General features: G+C 39.7%; 5 protein-coding genes across 6 annotated transcripts; 3 read left to right on the top strand and 2 right to left on the bottom strand.

The window, feature by feature from the left end:
• The first annotated feature begins 2923 nt into the window (after nucleotides 1-2923).
• LOC142937716 (stefin-3-like) lies at nucleotides 2924-3915 on the top strand. The gene is made up of 3 exons (XM_076080771.1): nucleotides 2924-3181; nucleotides 3302-3406; nucleotides 3654-3915. The coding sequence occupies exons 1-3, from the start codon at nucleotides 3113-3115 to the stop codon at nucleotides 3777-3779; spliced, it is 300 nt and encodes a 99-aa protein (XP_075936886.1). The 5' UTR covers nucleotides 2924-3112; the 3' UTR covers nucleotides 3780-3915.
• Nucleotides 3916-8262: 4347 nt separating this feature from the next.
• Nucleotides 8263-8940, top strand: LOC142937795 (cystatin-B-like). Its single transcript, XM_076080883.1, has 3 exons — nucleotides 8263-8334; nucleotides 8455-8556; nucleotides 8809-8940. The coding sequence occupies exons 1-3, from the start codon at nucleotides 8263-8265 to the stop codon at nucleotides 8938-8940; spliced, it is 306 nt and encodes a 101-aa protein (XP_075936998.1).
• Nucleotides 8941-10366: 1426 nt separating this feature from the next.
• Nucleotides 10367-13575, bottom strand: mix23 (mitochondrial matrix import factor 23). 2 transcript variants are annotated; one of them, XM_076080699.1, is made up of 5 exons: nucleotides 13122-13575; nucleotides 12148-12273; nucleotides 11895-12041; nucleotides 10784-10843; nucleotides 10367-10690 (listed from the first exon to the last, which is right to left on the bottom strand). In XM_076080699.1, the coding sequence occupies exons 1-5, from the start codon at nucleotides 13170-13172 to the stop codon at nucleotides 10640-10642; spliced, it is 435 nt and encodes a 144-aa protein (XP_075936814.1). In that variant the 5' UTR covers nucleotides 13173-13575; the 3' UTR covers nucleotides 10367-10639. The 2 variants fall into 2 exon arrangements, with proteins under 2 accessions (XP_075936814.1, XP_075936815.1); XM_076080700.1 differs by lacking the exon at nucleotides 13122-13575 and adding an exon at nucleotides 12710-13072.
• An 81-nt stretch (nucleotides 13576-13656) lies between these two features.
• fam162a (family with sequence similarity 162 member A) lies at nucleotides 13657-17066 on the top strand. Its single transcript, XM_076080167.1, has 5 exons — nucleotides 13657-13820; nucleotides 14686-14787; nucleotides 15259-15370; nucleotides 15902-16010; nucleotides 16228-17066. Exons 1-5 carry the CDS (start codon nucleotides 13778-13780, stop codon nucleotides 16342-16344), a joined length of 483 nt encoding a protein of 160 aa, XP_075936282.1. The 5' UTR covers nucleotides 13657-13777; the 3' UTR covers nucleotides 16345-17066.
• Nucleotides 16660-24351, bottom strand: kpna1 (karyopherin alpha 1 (importin alpha 5)). Its single transcript, XM_076080166.1, has 14 exons — nucleotides 24251-24351; nucleotides 23374-23507; nucleotides 23070-23183; nucleotides 22861-22960; nucleotides 22481-22575; nucleotides 22084-22215; nucleotides 21836-21924; nucleotides 21624-21723; nucleotides 21299-21462; nucleotides 20865-20943; nucleotides 20626-20751; nucleotides 20288-20415; nucleotides 19599-19774; nucleotides 16660-19394 (listed from the first exon to the last, which is right to left on the bottom strand). Exons 2-14 carry the CDS (start codon nucleotides 23497-23499, stop codon nucleotides 19207-19209), a joined length of 1617 nt encoding a protein of 538 aa, XP_075936281.1. The 5' UTR covers nucleotides 23500-23507; nucleotides 24251-24351; the 3' UTR covers nucleotides 16660-19206.
• Nucleotides 24352-24661: the final 310 nt, after the last annotated feature.

Below are 24661 nucleotides of genomic sequence, written 5' to 3'. Positions count from 1 at the left end.
TGGTCGGAGCAGATTCTTTCTCACATTTTTCCACCATATTAGTTTTACCTTTAGTTTTTCCTTAAAAAAATCTACAAGTAGTAGCCTACATTTATTTAAATTCACTTAAATTCACAGTGTTTAATTAATGGAAAACCTTGATTCACTGAGACAAGAGATGCCACTGTGGAAACTCAGACCATTTGTGATCAGGTGAGCATCAATATACCTTCGTTCCTCACACTCAACCCTCTAGTCTGCATTTCAGTCTGGATTTACATCAAATTCACTTCATCAATTCACTTAAATTCACAGTGTTTAATTAACTGGGCCTTTAAAAGAGCCGTAACTTTTCTTCCTTTTGTTTAAAGAATAAACAACATGGCAGACGTGGGGTGAATCCAGCATTCACATGTTCAGGATCAATATTTAAGACATTGAAAACTCTGGCTTTAGCCTCAACATAGCTCACTACGCCATCAATCTCACTTCGTAGTTCACTCCTCTGGAAGAACAAAGACTACAGAAACACACAAGAGGCAAAACTCAAGCCCACCATCCACACAGATAGGAGGAAGGAAACAAACACAAGGAGTGAGATCCAAACATCACTGGCCCTGGACCATGATTGCTGTGGCAGAAATGCAGAGGTTGAATGTGAGAATGAAATTAAAAGGAACAAAGGTGTGTTTTATACACAGTACTTAGACAAAGAGAATTTCTTTGGAATATGACTTCTAGGTAATGATTGTACAATGACTGACCTGCTGAAAGGATGATGCCAACAGATACAATTACTTCAAAGTAGTCAAAGATTAAGCAAATCTTTTAGATATTCAACTAACAGAACCTGTTAATGTTAAATATGGAAACATGACTTCAGTCAGTGTATTTCTCCGTTTGGTTAGATTTGATACGCTCACTACTACTCTTCATATTCTCACAACAATGTCTTAAATATCTGTTTTCTCCTCCAGGACACCTGTCAAGTAACTGAGACTAAGAAAGTGTTTCCTGGTCTGTGTAATCAGAACTCACAATATGAGAATGTTTCTTTTATTATTCCATCAGAGTGAAGTTAAACATCTAAGTCTGTGATAAGGTTTGTGTAAACTAAAGAGATCTATTTACCTTTTTAATTCATTTGTTACCATTTCTTCAAGATTTTGTCGGATCTTTGACATCAGACTTAATAAAAGAAAAGCAAATGTTGCACATAAGAGCCACAATAAATATATAGAAGGTTGTGCATTCAACGTGCTGCTTCCCAACACCAAATACCTTTATTTCTAGATGTTAATACATTCAAAATCATGTCAAATCCTTTCAGGATGAAGAAGCAGAACGTTGTAAGATGAGATCGCTTCCTGTAAGTATTTCACTGTTGGAAAAGTTTGTTTGATCACTTTGATCAGTCAAGGGTCAGAGAGAGAACTCACAACATGAGAAGGTTAAATATCGTTTTCCATGTTAAGGTCTGGGTCTGGATTTATTTACCTTTTTAATGTGTCACCATTTGTTCACGCCAAGAAAACATATATTTTAGATATCAGACAAATGCTGCATGTAAGAACCGCAATACATAGAATACGATTTTTGTAATGCTTTCTTTATTATTTCAATAAAAGTTTGAATACAGCGTGCCACGTGGTTGTTGGCAACCTTTTGGAGAATTGTGACATACTATGTACACAAGAGACATTCTTAGCAAAGCAAGACTTTGAAAAGCTAAACTCTTTTGATCATAACTTTCATGGGTCTGATGAGTCTACAACTGACCTTAGCATGGGAATAGTCAGAAGGAAGATACCAGGGGACGTGGCTATTCTCTGGAATAATAAACTTGACTCTTTGATACATGTAGTCAGGCTGGTTTATTGTTTACTCATGATAAGGAATTAATTATCCTAAATGTCTATACACCCTATGAGTGCAATCACAATGATGAATATCTAAATAGGCTTGCCTTCATCAAATCCTTTATTCAAGATAAAGATGTGAATATCGATATGTGGGGATATGAATGCAGACAAACACAAGGAGTGAGATCCAAACATCACTGGCCGTGGACCGAGATAGCTTTAAGTCTTGTCGTGGCAGAAATTCAGAGGTTGAGTGTGAGAATGAAATTAAAGGGAACCAAGGTGTGTTTTATGTTGACACAGTATTTAGAAAATAAAAATTCTTCGGAATATGGCTCCGGTACCGATTGCACGATGACTGACCTGCAGAAAGGTTAAATTCAAAGTGTTTAATTAATGGAAAACCTTGATTCACTGAGACAAGAGATGCCACTGTGGAAACTCAGACCATTTGTGATCAGGTGCATCAATATAGCTTCATTCCTCACACTCAACACTCTGGTCTGCATTTCAGTCTGGATTTACATCACGTTTAATTCATTCAGACGCAGGTGAAGCGTCAAAAGGAGAAAAAGACAGTCAAGAACTATCAGGAATTAGAGGAGTCAGGTTGTGGAAGGAGAAAACTTCATCATCAAGGCCAAAAATATTGTGACATTTGAAAACAAAAAAATTTAAAACATCAGATGTGTGTCTTTGAATGATATACAGGTTGAATTAATATTTTTGGAGTCCTGGAGGAGAAAACAAATATTTCATACATTCTTGTAAGAATATAAAGAGGAGTAGTGAGCGTATCAAACCTAACCAAACGGGGAAATACACTGACTGAAGTTGTGTTTCCTTATTTAACATAAACAGGTTCTATTAGTTATATATCTGCAGTCTCATATGAATACTCTGCTCCTTCATATCAGAGTTATTACACAATAAAGAGGCTATTTTGACTGCATGTGAACAGGAATTAAGTCAAGTACTCTATTGGTGAAGATTCTTTGTCACATTTTTTAAGGTGATATTTTTACCTAAAAATATCTACATGTATACTTATTTAAAAGCCTCAAGCAATACACTGTGTTTCTTCACCACAGTCATGTGAGGTCACATCTTCACTGTAGCTCCACCCAGAACTTCATTAGAGCCACCTTCCAGTCTGTCTCCAGGGTGGTTACACAGTATAAATACATCTGATAACCAGCTGAACATGAACACACGAGACACGGAAAAGCAGACAGTTGACTTCTCTGTTAACTTCAACGGACCTTCTGACAATGGCTGGATCTGAAGGATGGAGTGACACAATGGATGCCAATGACCAAATTAAGAAGATTTCTTCTCTGGTAAGATTCAATCTACCTTCATTCTTCACCACAAACCACATTCAACTCTCTGAGTGTTTCTCAATCCTGGTTTATATTTCAGTCTGGATTTACATCACATTTTAATTCATTCATACGCAGGAGAAACCTCAAGTGGAGACAATGACAGGGGCGAACTATGTGGATTTCAAAGCAGTTAAATACAGGAATAAGCCTGTGAGAGGAGGACAAAACTTACTCATCAAGGTAAATACTATTGTGATATTTGAAAACCAAAAATGAAAGCCTCAGATGTGTGTCTTTGTATATATACAGGTTGAATTAACATTATTTGTGATATCCAGTTAATCTGAAATGTCAAATTCATGGCAGGACAGTAAACACCAGTTAAACCATAAACACACCTCTGATGGTAGAAGGTCCTCAGGGTTCAGCAACACAAGATCAAATATATTCTTTCAGATGTCCAATGTTCCTCTCTTTTTTCCTGTAGGTTGATGTTGGAGGAGAGGACTACATTCATCTGAGTCTCTACCAACCAGGTGATGGAAAGATTCAGATTCGTGGTGTGAAGGAGAAGAGAACCAAAGAAGACGAACTCACACCTTTTCCCATCTGATCAAACAACCTGTTTCAACAGTTAAAATAGGCTGCATTCTCATGTTAAAGTGCTCTGCACAATGAAAATATTTGGTGTTGGGAAGCAACAAGTTGAATGCACAACCTTCTATTGAAATAATAAAGAAAGCATTAAACAAAAATCTCTGTATATTTATTTTGGTTCTTATATGCAGCATTTGTCTGATATGTAAAATACATGTTTTCTTAGCGGGAAGAAACGGTGACTGATCAAAGTGATCAAACAACCTTTTTCAACAGTGAAATACTTACAGGAAGCGATCTCATCTTACAACGCTCTGCTTCTTCATCCTCAAAGGATTTGACATGATTTTGAATGTATTAACATCTAGAAATAAAGGTATTTGGTGTTGGGAAGCAGCAAGTTGAATGCACAACCTTCTATATATTTATTGTGGCTCTTATGTGCAACATTTGCTTTTCTTTTATCAAGTCTAATATCAAAGATCCGACAAAATCTTGAAGAAATGTTAACAAATTAATTAAAAAAGGTAAATAGATCTCTTTAGTTTACACAAACCTTATCACGGACTTAGATTTTTAACTTCACTCTGATCAAATAATAAAAGAAACATTCTCATATTGTGAGTTCTAATTACACAGACCAGGAAACACTTTCTTAGTCTCAGTTACTTGACAGGTGTCCTGGAGGAGAAAACAAATATTTAAGACATTCTTGTGAGAATATGAAGAGAAGTAGTGAGCGTATCAAATCTAACCAAATGGAGAAATACACTGACTGAAGTCATGTTTCCATATTTAACATTAACAGGTTCTGTTAGTTGAATATCTAAAAGATTTGCTTAATCTTTGACTACTTTGAAGTAATCGTATCTGTTGGCATCATCCTTTCAGCAGGTCAGTCATTGTACAATCATTACCTAGAAGTCATATTCCAAAGAAATTCTCTTTGTCTAAGTACTGTGTAGATAAAACACACCTTGGTTCCTTTTAATTTCATTCTCACACTCAACCTCTGAATTTCTGCCAGAGCAATCATGGTCCAGGGCCAGTGATGTTTGGATCTCACTCCTTGTGAGATCCACTCCTTGTGAGATTTTTCCACCATATTAGTTTTACCTTTAGTTTTTCCTTAAAAAAATCTACAAGTAGTACATTTATTTAAATTCACTTAAATTCACAGTGTTTAATTAACTGGGCCTTTAAAAGAGCCGTCAGGACCGACAGAGATACTCTATTACAAAGATGAAGCATTGCAAACTCTGCCAGTGGTTTTAAATTCACTTCTTGTCTCCTAAGCAGGCGAGTTCCCTACGTGTAAATGTTCTAGTTTCATCTCTATTATTTATTGTACCTACATTAGATTGTTGTTAAACTTCTACTGATATTGGTGACTTCACACAGATATAACTTGTGTTGTTGTTTTTTTTAAGATCGTTTTTGCAGAATAAGAGACTAAAACATAACTTTTCTTCCTTTTGTTTAAAGAATAAACAACATGGCAGACGTGGGGTGAATCCAGCATTCACATGTTCAGGATCAATATTTAAGACATTGAAAACTCTGGCTTTAGCCTCAACATAGCTCACTACGCCATCGATCTCACTTCGTAGTTCACTCCTCTGGAAGAACAAAGACTACAGAAACACACAAGAGGCAAAACTCAAGCCCACCATCCACACAGATAGGAGGAAGGAAACAAACACAAGGAGTGAGATCCAAACATCACTGGCCCTGGACCATGATTGCTGTGGCAGAAATTCAGAGGTTGAGTGTGAGAATGAAATTAAAGGGAACCAAGGTGTGTTTTATCTACACAGTACTTAGACAAAGAGAATTTCTTTGGAATATGACTTCTAGGTAATAATTGTACAATGACTAACCTGCTGAAAGGATGATGCCAACAGATAAGATAACTTCAAAGTAGTCAAATATTAAGCAAATCTTTTAGATATTCAACTAACAGAACCTGTTTATGTTAAATATGGAAACATGACTTCAGTCAGTGTATTTCTCCGTTTGGTTAGATTTGATACGCTCACTACTCCTCTTCATATTCTCACAAGAATGTCTTCAATATCTGTTTTCTCCTCCAGGACACCTGTCAAGTAACTGAGACTAAGAAAGTGTTTCCTGGTCTGTGTAATTAGAACTCACAATATGAGAATGTTTCTTTTATTATTTTATCAGAGTGAAGTTAAACATCTCAGTCTGTGTTAAGGTTTGAAATCAGACTTAATAAAAGAAAAGCAAATGATGCACATAAGAGCCACAATAAATATATAGAAGGTTGTGCATTCAACGTGCTGCTTCCCAACACCAAATACCTTTATTTCTAGATGTTAATACATTCAAAATCATGTCAAATCCTTTCAGGATGAAGAAGCAGAGCGTTGTAAGATGAGATCGCTTCCTGTAAGTATTTCACTGTTGAAAAAGGTTGTTTGATCACTTTGATCAGTCAAGGGTCAGAGAGAGAACTCACAACATGAGAAGGTTAAATATCGTTTTCCATGTTAAGGTCTGGGTCTGGATTTATTTACCTTTTTAATGTGTCACCATTTTGTCCCGCCAAGAAAACATATATTTTAGATATCAGACAAATGCTGCATATAAGAACCACAATACATAGAATACGATTTTTGTAATGCTTTCTTTATTATTCCAATAAAAGTTTGAATACAGCGTGCCACGTGGTTGTTGGCAACCTTTTGGAGAATTGTGACATACTATGTACACAAGAGACATTCTTAGCAAAGCAAGACTTTGAAAAGCTAAACTCTTTTGATCATAACTTTCATGGGTCTGATGAGTCTACAACTGACCTTGGCATGGGAATAGTCAGAAGGAAGATACCAGGGGACGTGGCTATTCTCTGGAATAATAAACTTGACTCTTTGATACATGTAGTCAGGCTGGTTTATTGTTTACTCATGATAAGGAATTAATTATCCTAAATGTCTATACACCCTATGAGTGCAATCACAATGATGAATATCTAAATAGGCTTGCCTTCATCAAATCCTTTATTCAAGATAAAGATGTGAATATCAATATGTGGGGATATGAATGCAGACAAACACAAGGAGTGAGATCCAAACATCACTGGCCGTGGACCGAGATGGCTTTAAGTCTTGTCGTGGCAGAAATTCAGAGGTTGAGTGTGAGAATGAAATTAAAGGGAACCAAGGTGTGTTTTATATGTTGACACAGTATTTAGAAAATAAAAATTCTGTGGAATATGGCTCCGGTACCGATTGCACGATGACTTGATGAATTCGCAGTGTTTAATTAATGGTAAACCTTGATTCACTGAGACAAGAGATGCCACTGTGGAAACTCAGACCATTTGTGATCAGGTGCATCAACATACCTTCATTCCTCACACTCAACCCTCTGGTCTGCATTTCAGTCTGGATTTGCATCACGTTTAATTCATTCAGACGCAGGTGAAGCGTCAAAAGGAGAAAAAGACAGTCAAGAACTATCAGGAATTAGAGGAGTCAGGTTGTGGAAGGAGAAAACTTCCTCATCAAGGCAAATACTATTGTGATATTTGAAAACAAAAAAGTGAAAGCCTCAGATGTGTGTATAATATACAGGTTGAATTATATTTTTTGTGACATCCAGTTGAATGTAATGTCCTTTCAAATTCATGGCAAGACAGTAAACACCAGTTAATCACATCTCTGATAGTAGAAGATCCTCACTGTTCAGAAAAACAAGATCCAGATTAATAGTTTCTCAGATGTCCAATGTTCCTCTCTATTTCCAGATAAAGAATGCCCATACATGAAGCATGAGGTCCAGCCATAATGTATGTCTGTCTGTCTGTAGGCAAAGGCGCTTCACTTGACAATATGAAATTATCTTTACAGAACTGAACTACGCGATTGGCAAATAATGAGCTTGTGTCTGAGATATCTGCATTCATATCCCCAAAGACATATAAGAAGTATTATCTTGAATATAGGATTTGATGACAGCAATTTAGATATTCATCATTGTGATTGCACTGATTGGGTGTATACATCTAACCAAACGGGGAAATACACTGACTGAAGTCATGTTTCCATATTTAACATAAACAGGTTCTGTTGGTTGAATATCTGCAGCCTCATAAGAATACTCTGCTCCTTCATCTCAGAATTATTACACAATATAGAGGCTATTATGACTGCATGTGAACAGGAATTAAGTCAAGTACTCTATTGGTGAAGATTCTTTGTTACATTTTAAGGTGGTATTGTTATTTCAAAAAATCTACATGTAGTATACTTATTTAAATGGCTCAAGCAATACATTGTGTTTCTTCATCACAGTCATGTGAGGTCACAGCTTCACTGTAGCTCCACCCAGAACTTCATGAGAGCCACCTTCCAGTCTGTCTCCAGGGTGGTTACACAGTATAAATACATCTGATAACCAGCTGAACATGAACACACGAGACACGGAAAAGCAGACAGTTGACTTCTCTGTTAACTTCAACGGACCTTCTGACAATGGCTGGCCTACTTGGAGGATATGGTGAGACAAAGGCTGCCGATAAGGAAACTCAGATTATTTGTGATCAGGTGAGATTCAATCTACCTTCATTCTTCACCACAAACCACACTCAACTCTCTGAGTGTCTCTCAACCCTGGTTTATATTTCAGTCTGGATTTACATCACATTTTAATTCATTCATACGCAGGTGAAACCTGAAGTGGAGAAAGAGACAGGGAAGATCTATCTGGAGTTCAAAGCAGTTAAATACAGGTTTCAGGTTGTGGCAGGATCAAACTACGTCATCAAGGTAAATAATATTGTGATATTTGAAAACCAAAACTGAAAGCCTCAGATGTGTGTCTTTGTATGACATACAGGTTGAATTAACATTATTTGTGACATCCAGTTGAATCTGATATCATGTCAAGTTCATGGCAGGACAGTAAACACCAGTTAAACCATAAACACACCTCTGATGGTAGAAGGTCCTCAGGGTTCAGCAACACAAGATCAAATATATTCTTTCAGATGTCCAATGTTCCTCTCTTTTTTCCTGTAGGTTCAAGTTGGAGGAGAGGACTACATTCATCTGAGTCTCTTCCAAGAACTTCCGTGTAACGGAGGAAAGGTTGTGGTTCGTGGTGTGCAGCTGAACAAAACCAAAGAAGTCCCCCTCATACCTTTTCCCTAACTGATCAAACAACATGTCCCAACAGTTAAAATAGGCTGCATTCTCATATTAAAGTGCTCTGCTTCTTTATCCTGAAATGATTTGACATTGATTTTGAATTTATTAACACAATGAAAATATTTGTTGTTGGGAAGCAGCAAGTTGAATGCACAACCTTCTATTGAAATAATAAAGAAAGCCTTAAAAGTCTCTATATATGTCTTGTGGTTCTTATATGCAGCATTTGTCTGATATCTAAAATATATGTTTTATTGGCGTGAACAGATGGTGACAAATAGATTAAAAAAGGTAAATAAATCCAGACCCAGACCTTAACATGGAAAAATATCTTTAATCTCCTCATGTTGTGAGTTCTGATTACACAAACCAGGAAACACTTTATTCTTTAGTTACTTGACAGGTGTCCTGGAGGAGGACAAAAACATTTCATACATTCTTCTGAAATCATAAAAGGGAGCGTACAGAAACGAACCAAATGAGGAAATAAACTGACAATAAGTCCTGTCTGTCTTTCCTTAATAAAGCAAAAACAAAGAAGACCAACATTATGAAGAGTCGACAGCCTCTAAAGTCTAAACTAGAAATCTAAAGCATCTGAACTATGAACTATCAGGAATTCAAAGCAGTTAAATAATGGAATCAGCTTTTGGAAGTTGGCGAAAACGTCCTCGTCAAGGTATATAATATTGTGATATTTGAAAACATAAATGAAAGCCTCGGATGTGTGTCTTTGCATAATATACAGGTTGAATTATTTGTGACATCCAGTTGCATTTAATGTCATGTCGAGGCAGGACAGTAAACAGTTAAACATTTGCTGATTGGCAACAAAAGATCCAGATACATTTATTTAGATGTCCAATCTTTCTCCCTTTTTCCTGCAGGTTCATGTTGGAGGAAAGACTATTCATCTGACTGTCTCTCACTCAGCTCTGCTTTACAGAGACATGCTACGCCTAATACATTTTCTGAACGGTGTGCAGCAGCACAAACGGATCGATTTTGAGCTTTCTCATATTGTGTGTTGTGATCACACAAACCAGGCAACACTGTCCTAGCGTGTGATAGAAGACAGGTGTCCTGAAGAACATTCTTCTGAGATTAAAAAAAAAATAGATAGAATATAACTAAACAAGGACATACACTGACACTAATGACCTTTCTACCAACTTTCCTGCATCAAACAATAAAGAAAACCATTACGCGTCTACTGAGGCACAGTGATGCTTTGAGCTCAATGCTAACACGCTCACATTCGTTAGGATTCATCCTCTGAGAACCATGAATGTCTGTACACAATTAACTGCCAATTCAGCTGAAAGTTTAGACATTTAAAATATTTCAAGAACTTAAGACGGAGTGGATTAAACTGCACCACCTCATTGCAAGTAGAACACTTCCTCAAAAGATTCACAAATGATTTAAATCGCTTTAAAACATTTTATTGTCTTTTTAAAAAACAAACAAAAAAACACTCTTTTTGTACAATGTTTCTCATTAAAGAAGCACACTAAAGACTGCTGCACAGCTGTGGTAATGCAATGCAACAGACACAATGGAATACAAGTGTGTTGGAGAAGAGGTCAGGGCGGTCTGGATGGTCTGCAGCCTGCAGTCAGGACTCAGCAGCAGGTCGTAGTTTCAGCTCCAGTCGGGATTCGAACCTCGAGTGAAGCAGCTCCTCTCATCAGACGGAGCTTCACTTCACCTTCGGAGGCGTGTAGTGGATTCTGCACCTTTCACTGAAAACCTAAACACGGCAAATCAGGGATAAGTAACTTATAGAACAGTGACAGAGCATTTAGGTGTGATTACAGGACATTACTATTAACAGTGAGCCTACCTTCAGACTTCTATCATTGACAACTTCTTCAACATTCAGCTCTGATTGCATCAGCTTTAACTGGAAACAAGGAAGGAAAAATGCGTTACTTGGTTCATATTTTCAAACATTTATGATAGTTTGTGAAAGATTGTTAATATAACGCTACGTAAAGGGTCAGTTCAGCTAAACTGGAGAAACAAAAACATATTCTCTCTTTGACAACTATTTAGCCATGAAGACAGTTATATAGATGAGACAAGACAGATTATGTGTCATAGTTTTGAGATGCACGTCTGAGATTTATGTCACCACAAATAAAAGCAGCAGAAGCCAAAATATTCAACTTTTAGTTTTCTATGGGTCAAATACTTCATTAGATCCCCTCTGCCTCCTAAATGCCCACTTCTTTTAAAACACACCATAGATATGCCTTTTATAAACTTGTTATTCTCTATAGAGTGGTGCAGGAATGAGTCCTAAAACCTAGAAATTAGTTGCCATTTTTGGACTTCCCTCTTCTCAACGTGGCTTTTTGGTTAGATGTCTGAAATAAGGTATATGTTGACACAAGCTTAAGAGATTTTAACTTTTGTTAGATATAGAATATATAAATACTCCTATCGTGACTTTTGAAGCTTTCAAATGTTATAAAAAAAGTCTGTTGCCAACAAGTGGCTATATGGAACTACAAAACATCACGCCGACTAGTCCGCCTCCACAGACTTACAGTGTATATTCACGCTCATGTGGCCATGATGTAGTTCGTTTATAGCCTAAAGATAGATTTTTAATGAAGATTATCTTGCTGAACAAAACCTGCTAGTAAATTGGTCATTGCCACAGAGCATATTTTCTGCAGTAGTCCAAAATCCCATTGGCTTTTGGAATTGGAGGAGTGCCATTTCAGGCAACAATGTCCTGGTTCCTCTGGATATCACAGAGCTTACTTTGGCCGTGAACAACTACTTTCTACTGAAGAAATAGTCCCGAAAAAAAATAAAAAGTGAGAAAATGTGCCCAATTCTCTCCAAATAAAGATTGCATTTCAGTGAGTCTTCCAGCTCCAGACGGCTCTCATGTCACAGCTCGGTGGTGTTTAAAGCCCTCTAGTGTTAGAAACAGGACCTACCTTGGTCTGCTCCTTTCTGAGCAGTTTGATGAGTGCCAGGTTGTCGCTGTCTTTTGCTCTTTGTTCACGCAGTTGTCCCATCTCCTCTGAAGTCTGAGCTATACAGGACTTGATAGCTCTGTCTCTGGTCAGATGGGCGTCCATCATCTGTGGAACGCATGAGATTATTACTGGAACTGGTTCAGTACGATATGAAAAAGCCAGGAGGCAACTTTGACACAGGCGCATTATTTTAGTCACGACTGTCACTCACAGATTCATAGAGTTGTTTGCACGTGTGCGTGGCATCCACTTTGCCTGTGAAGGAGACTGTGGGCACCGTGGTGTTCAGCGCATAGACGATGCGGTCATCTATGTTGCGCATCACCTTCAGCATCTCCTGAGAAAGAGACAGTCAGCAACTTCACGTCAACTAAAACCAAAGCAATGATATGAACCTCAACTATTTTCTGTTATGTTGCAACACATTACATTTTTTAATTGATCTCTGGTTATCAAAGCAGAGAATGATATCAAACCAAGCATGTCTCCACATATCTGAGAACAGTACACTTGATTACTTTTTGTCAATCAACAACACAAGGAATGTTGCAGAGAATCAATACAGAAACAGTGGACTATTCGGCTCTCTGTGAGCACTGCAGAGAAGTTATAGTATATCTTAAATTAACAAATATAGTAGATAACAGCTTGGACAACTGCGTATAAATGCAACATGTTTCATGCTGGCGCTCAGCCTGTGTCAAAGGCTTTCTGTGGCACAATTGGGCAAAAAATAAAGCACATTAACTTTCCTGCAACAAGTGATTGCCTACTTGTGACACCTTGTGAGGTGGTGGCATGCTGATCCCTGGGTCTTCACAATTGTAGACGCCATTCTTGTTTTGTGTTTTTGTAACGTTATCTTGAAAAGTAGGCCAGTTTAGTTGTAATGTAATGTGACTGGAGATACTTTATCAACTTCAACAGGTTAGGTATATCACATACCGGCTGACCGGGTTCATCTGAAGACCCGTGACAGTGATTTTTAAACCATGTGCTGACTGTTTCAGCCCTGCTGATCCAGTCTGTGTCAACACTAGTGATCAGGAGGGTCACCCATTCACTGGCTTGACGTTACACAGAAAACAAACCACACAGCGTGTGAACTTTCAAGAGGTTCTGGTTCAGATCGCAGCAAATCAATGACAAGTTAGTACAGATCGTTGAATTATTCGTTGAAATTACCTGAAACATTGAAAAGTCCTCACAATCTAAAGTTCCACCGGACGCAGCCATGGTGGAATGCTTGGTCCTTTCTACACAGAAGGCTGTTAAAGACAATGCCTGAACAAAAAAACCCCTCGGTCAAGCTAAATATATTACCACATTGTATTATAATTCCCACGTTCATACCTAATATTGAAAGCTCTATCGCGTTATAAGTCAAAGGGCAATATCTCTATCAAAATACAAGTACCATCGAAAAAATTGACAAAGAACAGTTACATAACTTGTGATGGAATCCTCCGTTGTTGCGTCAAAGTCTGTTCCCCATCGATTTATAATGCCCCTTACCCCTTACTTTAACCTAAACTGAAGCAAAACCAGTCATCTTTGTGATGCCTAAGCATAATTAAACAATAACCCCACTTAAGATATAACTCCAGCTATGTACGGTAGACAATATTCGTGGAGGAAACAGACTTCAACGAAAGATCTGCATCATTTCTGATCAGGCAAACAGCACATGCGCCTATGCTTCGACAGGGGGTCCTGTTGGGCTGTTGTTGAAAACGCTGGTTGACTTTCAACCAACCAACAGCTGACGGAAGTGTTACGACGCAGTTTAGTGGCTTGATAGACACGGTGTTTCTTTTTTTAACTTTAACATATTAAAAAATATGAATTTCGTCAGGTCTCGCCTTTCCATTGGCAACTTTTTAGGTTCGTATTGTCAACTTTAATTTGTGTTATTTGTTTTTATTAATAACTGCGTAGAAGCCTCTCATACTCGGTATCCGTGTATTTGTAACTTAACGCTAAATATTAACGCTAGCTTGCAGCTACAGTTGTATTAATCTTACATACGACTAGCTAGTGATAGTTTAATACATTTTATATTATTTGTACCTCTTGTTCTTTGAATGTCATATCATAATAAGAGTAAATGATCATGACGCGGCCATGAAAGGTGTTGATAGCTGTACCTGTATTTGGGACATTTGTAGTTCGTGTTCAGGTTTAATCCAAATTAAAGCCTCACTTAATACTTCGACCTAGCAAACCCTTTTGTTTTGGCTTTGTTACCCTGACACACCTCCGGCACACTGGCTGTGCCCTTATGATTGCTCCTTTTAAATGTTGTGATGCATCTTGTGAGTACTTTTATATTCATGTAAAATGAGATATTTTGACATTATGATTAGAGCTGAAAGAATGAGAATAGAAACATAATCAGCAACTGTTTGGTAATCTTTAATCTGTAATCATTTTACAAGCAAAAAAGACAAAATATTTCGAAGTTCCAGCCTCTCAGTTGTTGGGATGATTTGCTGCTTTTCTTTGTCTCACGTGATAGTTAACAGAATCATTGTTTGTTTGTTTGAGAAATCAAAACAACTTCAGGAAGTCACATCAGGAAATTGAGATTGGCATTCCCCCAATTTCCTCACATTTTATAGACAAGTTTATTAATCAAGAAAATATTCAGCATCTCTCCCAAATTCTAAATTATTAGTTTGATTTAGCCCTAGTTATGATTCCTCCCTAGATCCAATACACTCACGGTCTTTTTTTAACATCTCATCAGGTCAGAGGTGCCGACAGGTCGCTGAAACATGGAGCCTCAGAGGGATGTGCAATAAACCACAGGAGGTCAAAGCAGAGCCTCTGCCTGCAGTTCCAGCACAAGGTAGAGTTGTGGATCATGTGGGCACACAGATTACTGTCCATGTTGTCTTGTGAGTCATTAATGCTTCAATCAGTCAAGTGTTGCAGTCCTACGAACTCGCACAGAGATCGCCAATGCTCTAAACATGGGACCTTTGTTGCATGTCACACCTTTCACCCTGTTTCCAGTCTGCCACTACACTCTTCATCTGTCCAATGAAGGCAAAAAAATGATCTTCAAAATATAAAAAAGAAAGTTGTGTGTCTCAGAATTTTCGTACATCACAGGTCACTTGTTGCCATAGCAAGTGTGTGAAAGTTTTCTTTAGTCCCAGCGGGAGGAGGGACACAGGAAGTGGGGTTACAATCGGGGGTGATGGAGCTAACGACTGGGGCTTGTGAAACTAAACTTCTCTGTGTTTTTTTTTCCTTCAAGATGTGGATTTGTGGACATAAACTCTGTTCGTTCTAACGTGTGCTTTCTTTCACACAGAGCCTCGTGCCGGGTTCAGACTCCCGGGCTACAGACCCTCAAATCTGGACAAGAAGATGCTGGTCTGGTCGGGACGCTTCAAGACAGCAGACCAGATACCAGAGCTTGTGTCGTAAGTAGCCTTTTCCTGTTTACACCAGACCTCCCAGTACACTCGCATCCGATTGGCTCTTTGCGTGATGTAGTTAAGATAATTCACACGAACAGAGCTAACTCGGCGGTGGTGCTGCTGTAGGTCGCCGATATTCCAAGATGAGTGCAGTTCAAACAAGGCAGGAGGTAATTACTGTTGTTCCTGAAATCAGGGTGGAGATCATATCTGGTCTGCTGCAATGATAAAAGACCCGACTGTCACGCAGACAAACTGCAGACCTTCCCGCTTCCTTCACTCACAGCGAACCAAAACGCAGTATAAAAATGTTAAAATGATGCTGTAATATATTGATTTAAGCGAATGAGAGAAGCATTAATAGCTGATGGTGATTGTTGACATATTGCCCTTGTATAAAGGAACACGCACAACACTTTTAATAGTGTGCCGAGCTTACAACAGCGCACTGTATTTGATTAGGATATTGTTTTCTTAATGTATTCAAGTATCTGGCTACACTGACATTTGTTTGTGCACCTGTCCGTATCACAGGTTTGAGATGATTGATGGTGCCAGAAACAAAGTGAGAGTGAAAGCCTGCTACGTGATGATGGCGACCACAATAGGGGCCTGTCTGATGATGGTGTTTCTGGGCAAACGGGTGAGTGGCAATAGATAACAGATTGTGTTTGCATGCATTGGTTTTCTCTCCAGTTACATCGTTTACAACAACGTGAAAGGGCTGTTTTCTCTCTGCATTTGGTGCTCACGAATGAACCCTTCTGTTCTACACATGACATGTAAATTTTACCACTGTTGTGTATTTTAGAGCAAATACAAATGATGCAGAACAGACAATTTTTCAAATCTTGTCGCAGTCTGTAGGCCGGCACGAGTCCCTGACGGCTCAAAACATGGAGAAAAAAGCGAGATGGAAGGAGGAACTACAAAGAGAGAAGGAAGCCGCCCTTGTCCTGTCTGAGAAGGCTCAGTGATGGAAGACGACTAGTCCCTGTATACTCCTTTACCCCCTAATACTGGGCCAATGGTGTCCCCCCCCCCCCCCCCCCCTCCCTCCCTTCTTGCTGTATGCATCACAGTTTCAGAGCTCTCCACTACAATCCTAAAGAGCAACAAAAAAATATCAGAGCAGTTGATACTTAATAGTTTTGGATATTGACTAACACACAACTATGGATTATGCATTTTGGAAAGCCAAACATCAGGTTTTACCTTTTCAGTGAATACATTGAGGTTATAAACTGGCACCTGTTTTTTGAGGAACCGGCACTAACAGGACAGGTGAAACATGAGCTTAATCTTTTATAGTAGAGGTTTTATGAGTTATAATGAAATGTTGTCATTTACTAAACAGCAAAATAATAATTTTCAGACAAGAAATCAATCGAACAGACGCACCAATAAAGTTTTCTATCTATCGATGCTTCTAGTAAACTTCCGAGTACTTCAAAAGCTATCCACCATTAACATGTTAGGTATTCCTATTTAAAAATGACGTGAGGACCGTTCAGCCCTGAAGGGTTTCAATGGTCTTCAGTTCTAAGAGAATGTTAAGTGGTCATGATCCACCTGCGTTATGGTCTGTCGTGTCCTGGTACGATGTAAGTAGGCTGGTTTGTTTATGACTGATGTGACATCTATGTTTGTATATAGTCAACACCAAAATAAAAAATCAAATAAAGTATTGCTTCTTGAATATTCTCGTCTGATTTAATGACATCATGATTTAAGTTTATATAAACTGCAAACTTTAAGCTAAAGATCTCAGTTGGTTACTTCTCACTATTTATAGATAAAACAATGAATTGAGAAAATAATCTTCAGATTAATTGAAAATAAACCTTTCACAGAGGAACCACATTTCTTCTGCTGTGTGGCAGTAAAGGAAATCCTTCCCATAATGATTAACCCTGTACACAAATTACAATGAAACTGATTCACTTACACTGTGGTTCATGAACCAGCTTTTATGCAAATGGCATAACAGGGACAGTTGCACAAACTCAATACAACAAACGGTAATTAACATGTAGAGCTGGTAATCTCTTGCAGAGATTCAATAAAAGTAAGCAATGTTAAGAGGACTTGGTAAACAAACATTCAGTTCTGCTAACTAAGGTGATCACCAGTATTTTCAAGTTTTTATCTGGATTTGTTGAAATTATCTGGAAGGATTCCTGTTAAATAAAGTGTATGGCACCATCAGCAACATGGCAGATGCTAACCCCAAATACAAAAAAAAAAAGCTTTTTTTTTTTTTTTAATAAAGACCAGCTTCAGACCCAATAGCTGATATATGTGTTGATGTTTCAGCAGATCAAATTGGAAAATGCTACCTGAATGTGTTGGAAAGACATTTAGACTGCTCATGTTCTAACAGCCAATTTTCCAAGAGTCTGACTTCCTTTGTTACAATACAGTTTTTCTAGCTTTGCTGAGGCAGCATGATCTACTGATTGTAATTAGTGTGCTAACAGTCCACAATCTGTGGGAAGGGTAAACAGTGAAGTACATTGTAATCCTTATCATACCAGAAGGGGGTCGAGGATTCAGACCGCACCTCTTTACGCCTCGCTTCCTGAGGAGGGAGAAGCCGCGTCATCAACCAATTCAATAGTTAATGCAAAAACTATGGTATATTCTTGAGGAGCAGGTATCGGTCCTGAACTAAAGTGCTGTAAATAAAATGAAATTAAGAAAAGATAATACAAATTCCCGCTGGTCTGCTGCTGGCCAGATTCCAGGGTTAAATAGTCTGCTTTGTCTCGTCCAAGTCTGTCTAATCGTCTCAGTGCGAGGGAAGACTCCAATTCCCATGGCTCCATGGGGTATTTCACATCACACCAGAGGCAGTCTAAACTCCTCAGGATGAAGCCTGTGCAGGTGGAAAGTCCCATTACTAGATAAAGGAATGCATGATATGAGATCCAGGAGGGAACGCAAGCAGCCTTGTGGACAAGCTCCACCCCTCAGCGACAGTCAAGTTCCTAATTTGTCCATCTGTGGTAACTTTTCCAATGGCCGGAGAGAGGAGATGAGGGAATTCAACCTCCCATTTTTGAGTCATTTAAGTGCCTTTAGTAGAGGTCAGTTGAGTCCTTGGGTTGGGACTGTGGCCACGTGGCCCCAGTGTGGGCAGTTCAGTCCAAAGACCACAAACATGTGATCAGCGTCTCATGGTCAGTCCAGTGTTTAGGTTAGATCATTCTTCTGGGTGTGTGTGTGTGTGTGTGTGTGTGTGTGTGTGTGTGTGTATGTATGTATGTATGTATGTATGTATGTATGTATGTGGGAAAGGGGGGTAAAAATCACGTCCATGTTCGTCTGTCTTGTGAGTCCTAAATGCTTCCATCAGACAAGCAGTGCAGTCCTACAAACTCCCACTTGATCAGAGATAGGGTTGGCCAATCCTACGGGAACACCGAGAAGTGCTTTTCATTTGGGATGAGCTGAGGAAATCCAAAAAAGCAAGACGGAGTGGTGTTACAGGGACAACCTGCAAGTAGGAGACCCCGGGGGCCTGAGCGGCTAGCTGGGGGTTCAGACGCAGAGGTGAGCTCAGCGCAAGACAGAACGATGAGTGAAACCGTCACAAACTGGCCGACAAGACTGCAGAACGTGACCCACGTTTGACGCTACGCGCACACACACATGTGCTCCTGTAATGTTACATTTTTCATAATCATGATAATGATTAAATCAATCTCTCTGACGATGAGGAGGGGGGGGGGAGCCGTGGGTTGTCGTAACCCTTGATCGTGGCAGTGGGCAGAGAGTGAGAGAAATGAGCAGAGGTGAGGATGAAGGTGGAGCACATGGGGGGGGGGGATTTAGCATTATAGCTGGAAGCCTTCCATCGGGGCCTCGCACTGCTGGAAGAGGAACTGCTGCTGCTGCAGATCGACGGCTGGAGCCAGAGACGGGTCCTCGTCTTCGGTGTTGAAGTAGCGCTCGATCAGGTCGAAGGCTTTCTGGTAGATTTCCTGGTTCTCGTGTCCCTGCAGGAACTCCAACTTGTCCAGACCTGGGAAGAAGGGAGGCGGTGCTCGATTAATTAACAGCCAGAAATTTAAATAATTTATTCACAGTTCATTGATCAGGTTTAACTGTCCAGCAGCTGCTTCCAGTGCATCAAATGTGAGGATATACTGGTTTTCTCTGGTTTAAACCAGCATGAATGCAATCATTTTAATCGTGTGTGTGTGTGTGTGTGTCAGTGTACACTAACCATAGGCCTCTTCAATTAGTGCACAGTAAGGGTTGATGCCTCCTCCCCTCTTGGCCTCCAGTTCTCCCAGTCGCAGGATGTTCTCAAGGCCATTTAGAGCCACCTGAACGATTTTGGAGTCCATAAGTGTGAGCAGGTCACACAGAGGTTTTATACAGCCGAGCTCCACAAGGTGCCTGCAAGGGGAGAGGGGAGGGGAGGGGTACAAACACAGATACAGAGTCGAACATGTGTTACTCATTTAAAGCAAATAACTGTCTTTGGCTCAACAATGGACACAATGCCTGATCAGTAAAGCACACACACACTATCAAAAGATGAAGGTTCACCAGTCTCCCTACTGCTTTAGATGATGATTACTTCTGTATTTGAAAGTATTCCGTTTGTTTACATCATATTTTCTCACGACATTTTGCAAAACATTCTGTACTGTATTTCATTTTTGGATTTTCTCTATTTTTTTTCATTTATTTTCAGTTGTAAAATACAAACCTTAGAACTTTAAAGTCACCATGAATAAGAAGAAACAGAATACTACTTACTTTTATGAGCATTAACTCTGATTGGAAGAGCCAAATGCTAACTATTTCTGACAGTGTCAGTTAGTCACTAGCTCTTAAACCATCATCCATTTGAAAGGAATAAGCCACAGCTGTATACTGCATGTTAAACTGCATCAGTGGTCTTACCTTATTTGCTCTGCAGAGCCCCCCGAGGTGGCATTGGTAATTGCCCAGGCCGCCTCCTTCCTTGTGCGAAACTCTGCTACCTGCAGGATAGTGATGAGAGGAGGCAACAGGCCCGCGTCTATCACCATCTAATAAGAGGGGGAAAGACTTCATTAGAAGAGGAAATGCTCATGTCAACTTTTCAACCTTAACTTTCCAAGTTATTCACACACACACACACACACACACACACACACACACACACACACACACACACACACACACACACACACACACACACACACACACACACACACACACACACACACACACACACACACACACACACACACACACACCTGTATTTGTGCTCGGTTCCCTGCGGTGATGTTGGAGATCGTCCAGCAGGCTTCCTTCTTGATGGACTCCTTGGGGCTACTCAGGAGGTGAAGTAGGGACTGCAGCACTGAACAGTTCAAAATCACCTAGGCATCCACACAAATTACACACAATAAATAATAAATATTTATCGATAAAGTATCCAGTTACCTTCTCCAAACATAGCATAACTTTGTGTGTGTGTACACGGTGCTGTTACCTGTGTCTGCAGATCATCTCCAGTGACTATGTTCCCAACAGCTCGCAGTGCAGGAGATACAACCTTATAATCTGAGTGCCTGGAACAAAGCACAATTGTGAAGTATGATCAGATGTGTTCCCCCCATGTGTTAGATCGGTAGCAACTAATGTTCGACCTCCCTTTCTGCTGTAGCGACTTTACAGTGGCTTTATGCTTCTTTTTCTATTGGAAATACTATATACTGCAGCCTCGTCTGACTCTGGTAACGCATTAGTCAGACTCAAATACTGTCTGGCCACATTCACAACACACCCACATCTGGATTGTCACCGTCACACCGTATGTTTAGGTGACTGTCTAAAATTGCAAACATTGCTCCTCTCCAACAATTCATATCTGAGTTGTGTAATCTTTTATAATCGTAAGTATACAGTATGTGCTTAAAGCCTTACATCAGTAACTCCACCAGCCTGCGACAGACTCCTGAGTCAATAACAGCCTGGATTTTGTCATTGGGGCCATCAGACAGGTAGGAGAGTGCCCAGCATGCATCAGCCAGGATGTCTGTGTCATTGACGAACAGCAGCCAGGACAGCACACTGAGACACGGGGACACCTGGGGGGGAAAAGAGAGAACATGCTGGTATTAAGTTTAATACGAATGACTGTTTCACAGATAGACATAAGCAACTCCGTACAGCTTGTGACCTTGAAAAGTGAGATATGATGTGAGAGGTGTGCTGTTGCCATAGCAACATATTTATCTTGGCAAATTACCTTAGTAAAGTCCGGAGGTGGGTTCTTTCCTCTGCACAGGTTTGAGAGCGCCCACACTGCGTTCCTCATCATGGTTAGACGATTCTGTTTGGCCAATAATCTGCCAAAAGGAGCGTGTTTTATTGAGGATACGGGATCAAAGTTACTCTGTATCTTCTGGAGTAATAACAAGATTTAGGAGGAAGACAACGTGACATTGAGTTGTTACTTACTGCACCAGGGAAGGCAGAATGTTGCAGTCTATGACAAAGTCTCTGCATTCTGTGCTGTCTCCTGCTATGTTTCCCAAGGCCCACACTGCCTGAGGGGCAAAGCAATTATTCAGGTCAGTCAATAAACAAAATTAAAATGTACAGTATTCAATGGCGGGATTATGTTTTATCCGGTTAAATTAATATATGTTGTTATAAACATCAGTAAGACAAAATGAAAAACACCGGTACGTCTAAATTCTCCATACCTGTTCCTGTACGTCTTCGAAATCCGAAGTGAGCATCTCTATGAAAATGGGCACAGCTCCTGCCTGGATTACCACCCGGGTCTGATGGGAGGTACCTGATGCAATGTTGGTCAACACCCATGCAGCTTCAAACTGAAACAACAAAATCAAAATATATAATGTTTATTACACATTGATCACTCAGCGGGCTGCACTGTCGCCTCACAGCAAGAGAGGCCCTTCTTGTGTGGCGTTTACATGTTTTCCTCGTGTCAGCGTGGGTTCCCTCCGGGTTCTTCGGCTTCCTCACACAGTCAAAAGAAATGCAGCTTAGGTTAATTGATGACTCTGAATTGCCCGCAGGTGTGAATGTGAGCGTAAATGGGGAAAAATAGTATCTTTACTAAGTGAAATGTACCTGCAATGTGCAGTTTTCTCTCCTTTTCAGGAACTCAACAAAGCGCTCCACCACCCCTGGAGTAGCAATGACTTCATCAATGGGTGGGTTGGGTTCTAAGTGAGACATAGAGTAGATGTGGACAATATGACAAACGTTAATATAGCAATTATTTTCATAACATTATCTGTCTTTCAATAGATTAAAAAATGTACTCAAGTATTCCAGATTACATGATTAAATGTTCCTTTTATAGTCAACTTCAATTTGTTCATTTTGCTGAATAAAATTATGCGTAACCGATTTCCTACCTTATACAATGTATGCATAAAACATCGCCATGTTTTCAATTGTCATCCGGCTCTCGTAACAATCAAGTATCCATGAGGAAATCAGTTTACCTTTAGAAAGGAGCTTCCTAAAGCGCTGGGTGCCTATTAGCTGCTGCTCAGGAGTACTGGAGAAGATCATTTGAGTCATGTCTTCAGAGATCACTCCACCCTGTACAGCAGAGAGATGGAAATTTGATCAACACAGAAGAAATGCTGTCATATGACTTCATACGTGCTGTGCATGATGGCACCTCATGTAGATTCGATTCTCGTCTTACCGTGAGTGGGTCCATGTTGTTAGCCTGGGACTCCAGGTAGCCGCTATCAGCCATCCCATCGTCCTCTGGGAGGCCATCATCCTCCACTGTGGCAACATTCCTCCTCTTAAAGAGCTACAATAGAATAATATTTAAATAACTTATTTTGGTATTTTTAAGCATATTTCCTCTTCATCGTTATATTGTGAGGAAGACAGCGTGGATTCAAGTTTCCTCCCTGACATTAGCAATACTGGCAATAATACATATTAAAACTCATCCTCTGCTGAGGAGGTCTAAATGACTTCCGCCACACTTTGCTCACCTGTTCATCCTTCTTCTGTTTGCGAAGCTGTAGGCCTTCCTCCTCCCTCCTTCTTCTCATTTCATCTGTGTTAAGGGACTTGTTCTTGTAGCTTTTAAGTCGTGCATTGTCCTTACCCTGACTCATTGTGAAGCCTAGAGAGATACAGAAATAAATGTTATATAGACAGACTCATATAATAAGGTTTGGAGAAAACCTTTTAACTTCCCAATCTGGAACTGAATATCGACAGATGACAAAATCCTATTGCACACCAACAATTATATAACAATGCATGTATGTCTGTATATTTCTTTAGTCAAAGTATATTAGAGTTAGCTGTAAGTAGGGCAATTAAGGATTACCAAAACAATGACTAACTCAAATAAAACTGCCATATGTAAACGGCAACTGTAGTTTACATGGCTAAATAGGGCAACAGCCCCTCAGCACACAGTTCAACACATTGGGGCATCTAAGGATACTAGCTAGCTAGCTAGCTGTTAGCTTTATGTGACTTGACACGGCGTGATTAATAAATAACCAAACATATCATTATCTAATGCTCTGATGTGATGATTCCCCTTATCGATCCACAAATCACCTAAACACAAAACAATATTAAATTAACGAAGAATAGGTACACGGGAGGGCTACACTTTGTCAGCTAGCGTTAGCTAATGTCATAGCCGTTGTTAGCACAATCGACTATCGAAAGCTAACGCTAGCTGGCTGACAGTGGCTAGCTGAGTTAGCCAGCGTTAGCTTTGAAATGTAACGTTAGCTCATGCGACAGCCCTATGTTTTTCAAATGTTGCCGACATTAAGAATCAAATTCGCTTATCATTACAAAGCGTTATCACACATATACTAATAAATATAAGTATTTTGAAATGACCTGTCAAAATGGGCTCTGTAATCCCCTTGTTGTTCGCTAGGCCACCGTTCGTACAGCCGTCGCCGGTATGATAGTGCGCATGCGTGATATCAAACGCCCCCCCTAACAATTCCCCCGCACTTATTTACACTCCGCCCCACCCACGCGACGCTTCTGCTTTGTAAAAGACTAGAAAACCAGCTTCTTCCTTTAAAAATGATGTAGTGTTGTTTTAAACGTGTAATACACATAACAGACACAATGCATATTTGACTGTAAAGCAACACTGCGCTGGGTTCAGACTTTATTTCAATGAACAACCGCAGTGGAAACAGGCCTATTCGCACAGCACGCAGCAACATAAACGACCTGTGCAGGGATTAAACGAAGCTGAAGACAAGCATTCAAAAAGGACAACTTCAAGGAGTACAG

Source organism: Anarhichas minor, unplaced genomic scaffold (assembly GCF_050575085.1).
Source record: "Anarhichas minor isolate MPS153535 unplaced genomic scaffold, ASM5057508v1 ptg000074l, whole genome shotgun sequence".
Classification (NCBI taxonomy): domain Eukaryota; kingdom Metazoa; phylum Chordata; class Actinopteri; order Perciformes; family Anarhichadidae; genus Anarhichas; species Anarhichas minor.
Note: the sequence above shows the minus strand (reverse complement) of the source record. Positions and strands in the feature narration are given on the sequence as shown.

Coding starts and splice junctions, on each gene's coding strand:
- kpna1 (XM_076080166.1), bottom strand. CDS start 23,499: ATGAGTCAGGGTAAGGACAATGCACGACTTAAAAGCTACAAGAACAAG. Junction 21,925..22,083: donor TCGAAGACGTACAGGAACAG/GTATGGAGAATT, acceptor TTTGCCCCTCAG/GCAGTGTGGGCCTTGGGAAA. Junction 20,416..20,625: donor GGAACCGAGCACAAATACAG/GTGTGTGTGTGT, acceptor CCCTCTTATTAG/ATGGTGATAGACGCGGGCCT.
- LOC142937716 (XM_076080771.1), top strand. CDS start 3,113: ATGGCTGGATCTGAAGGATGGAGTGACACAATGGATGCCAATGACCAA. Junction 3,182..3,301: donor TTAAGAAGATTTCTTCTCTG/GTAAGATTCAAT, acceptor ATTCATACGCAG/GAGAAACCTCAAGTGGAGAC. Junction 3,407..3,653: donor GACAAAACTTACTCATCAAG/GTAAATACTATT, acceptor TTTTTCCTGTAG/GTTGATGTTGGAGGAGAGGA.
- LOC142937795 (XM_076080883.1), top strand. CDS start 8,263: ATGGCTGGCCTACTTGGAGGATATGGTGAGACAAAGGCTGCCGATAAG. Junction 8,335..8,454: donor CTCAGATTATTTGTGATCAG/GTGAGATTCAAT, acceptor ATTCATACGCAG/GTGAAACCTGAAGTGGAGAA. Junction 8,557..8,808: donor GATCAAACTACGTCATCAAG/GTAAATAATATT, acceptor TTTTTCCTGTAG/GTTCAAGTTGGAGGAGAGGA.
- mix23 (XM_076080699.1), bottom strand. CDS start 13,172: ATGGCTGCGTCCGGTGGAACTTTAGATTGTGAGGACTTTTCAATGTTT. Junction 12,274..13,121: donor AGGACTTTTCAATGTTTCAG/GTAATTTCAACG, acceptor TCTCTTTCTCAG/GAGATGCTGAAGGTGATGCG. Junction 10,691..10,783: donor TCAATGATAGAAGTCTGAAG/GTAGGCTCACTG, acceptor TGCCGTGTTTAG/GTTTTCAGTGAAAGGTGCAG.
- fam162a (XM_076080167.1), top strand. CDS start 13,778: ATGAATTTCGTCAGGTCTCGCCTTTCCATTGGCAACTTTTTAG. Junction 14,788..15,258: donor GCCTGCAGTTCCAGCACAAG/GTAGAGTTGTGG, acceptor TCTTTCACACAG/AGCCTCGTGCCGGGTTCAGA. Junction 16,011..16,227: donor TGGTGTTTCTGGGCAAACGG/GTGAGTGGCAAT, acceptor ATCTTGTCGCAG/TCTGTAGGCCGGCACGAGTC.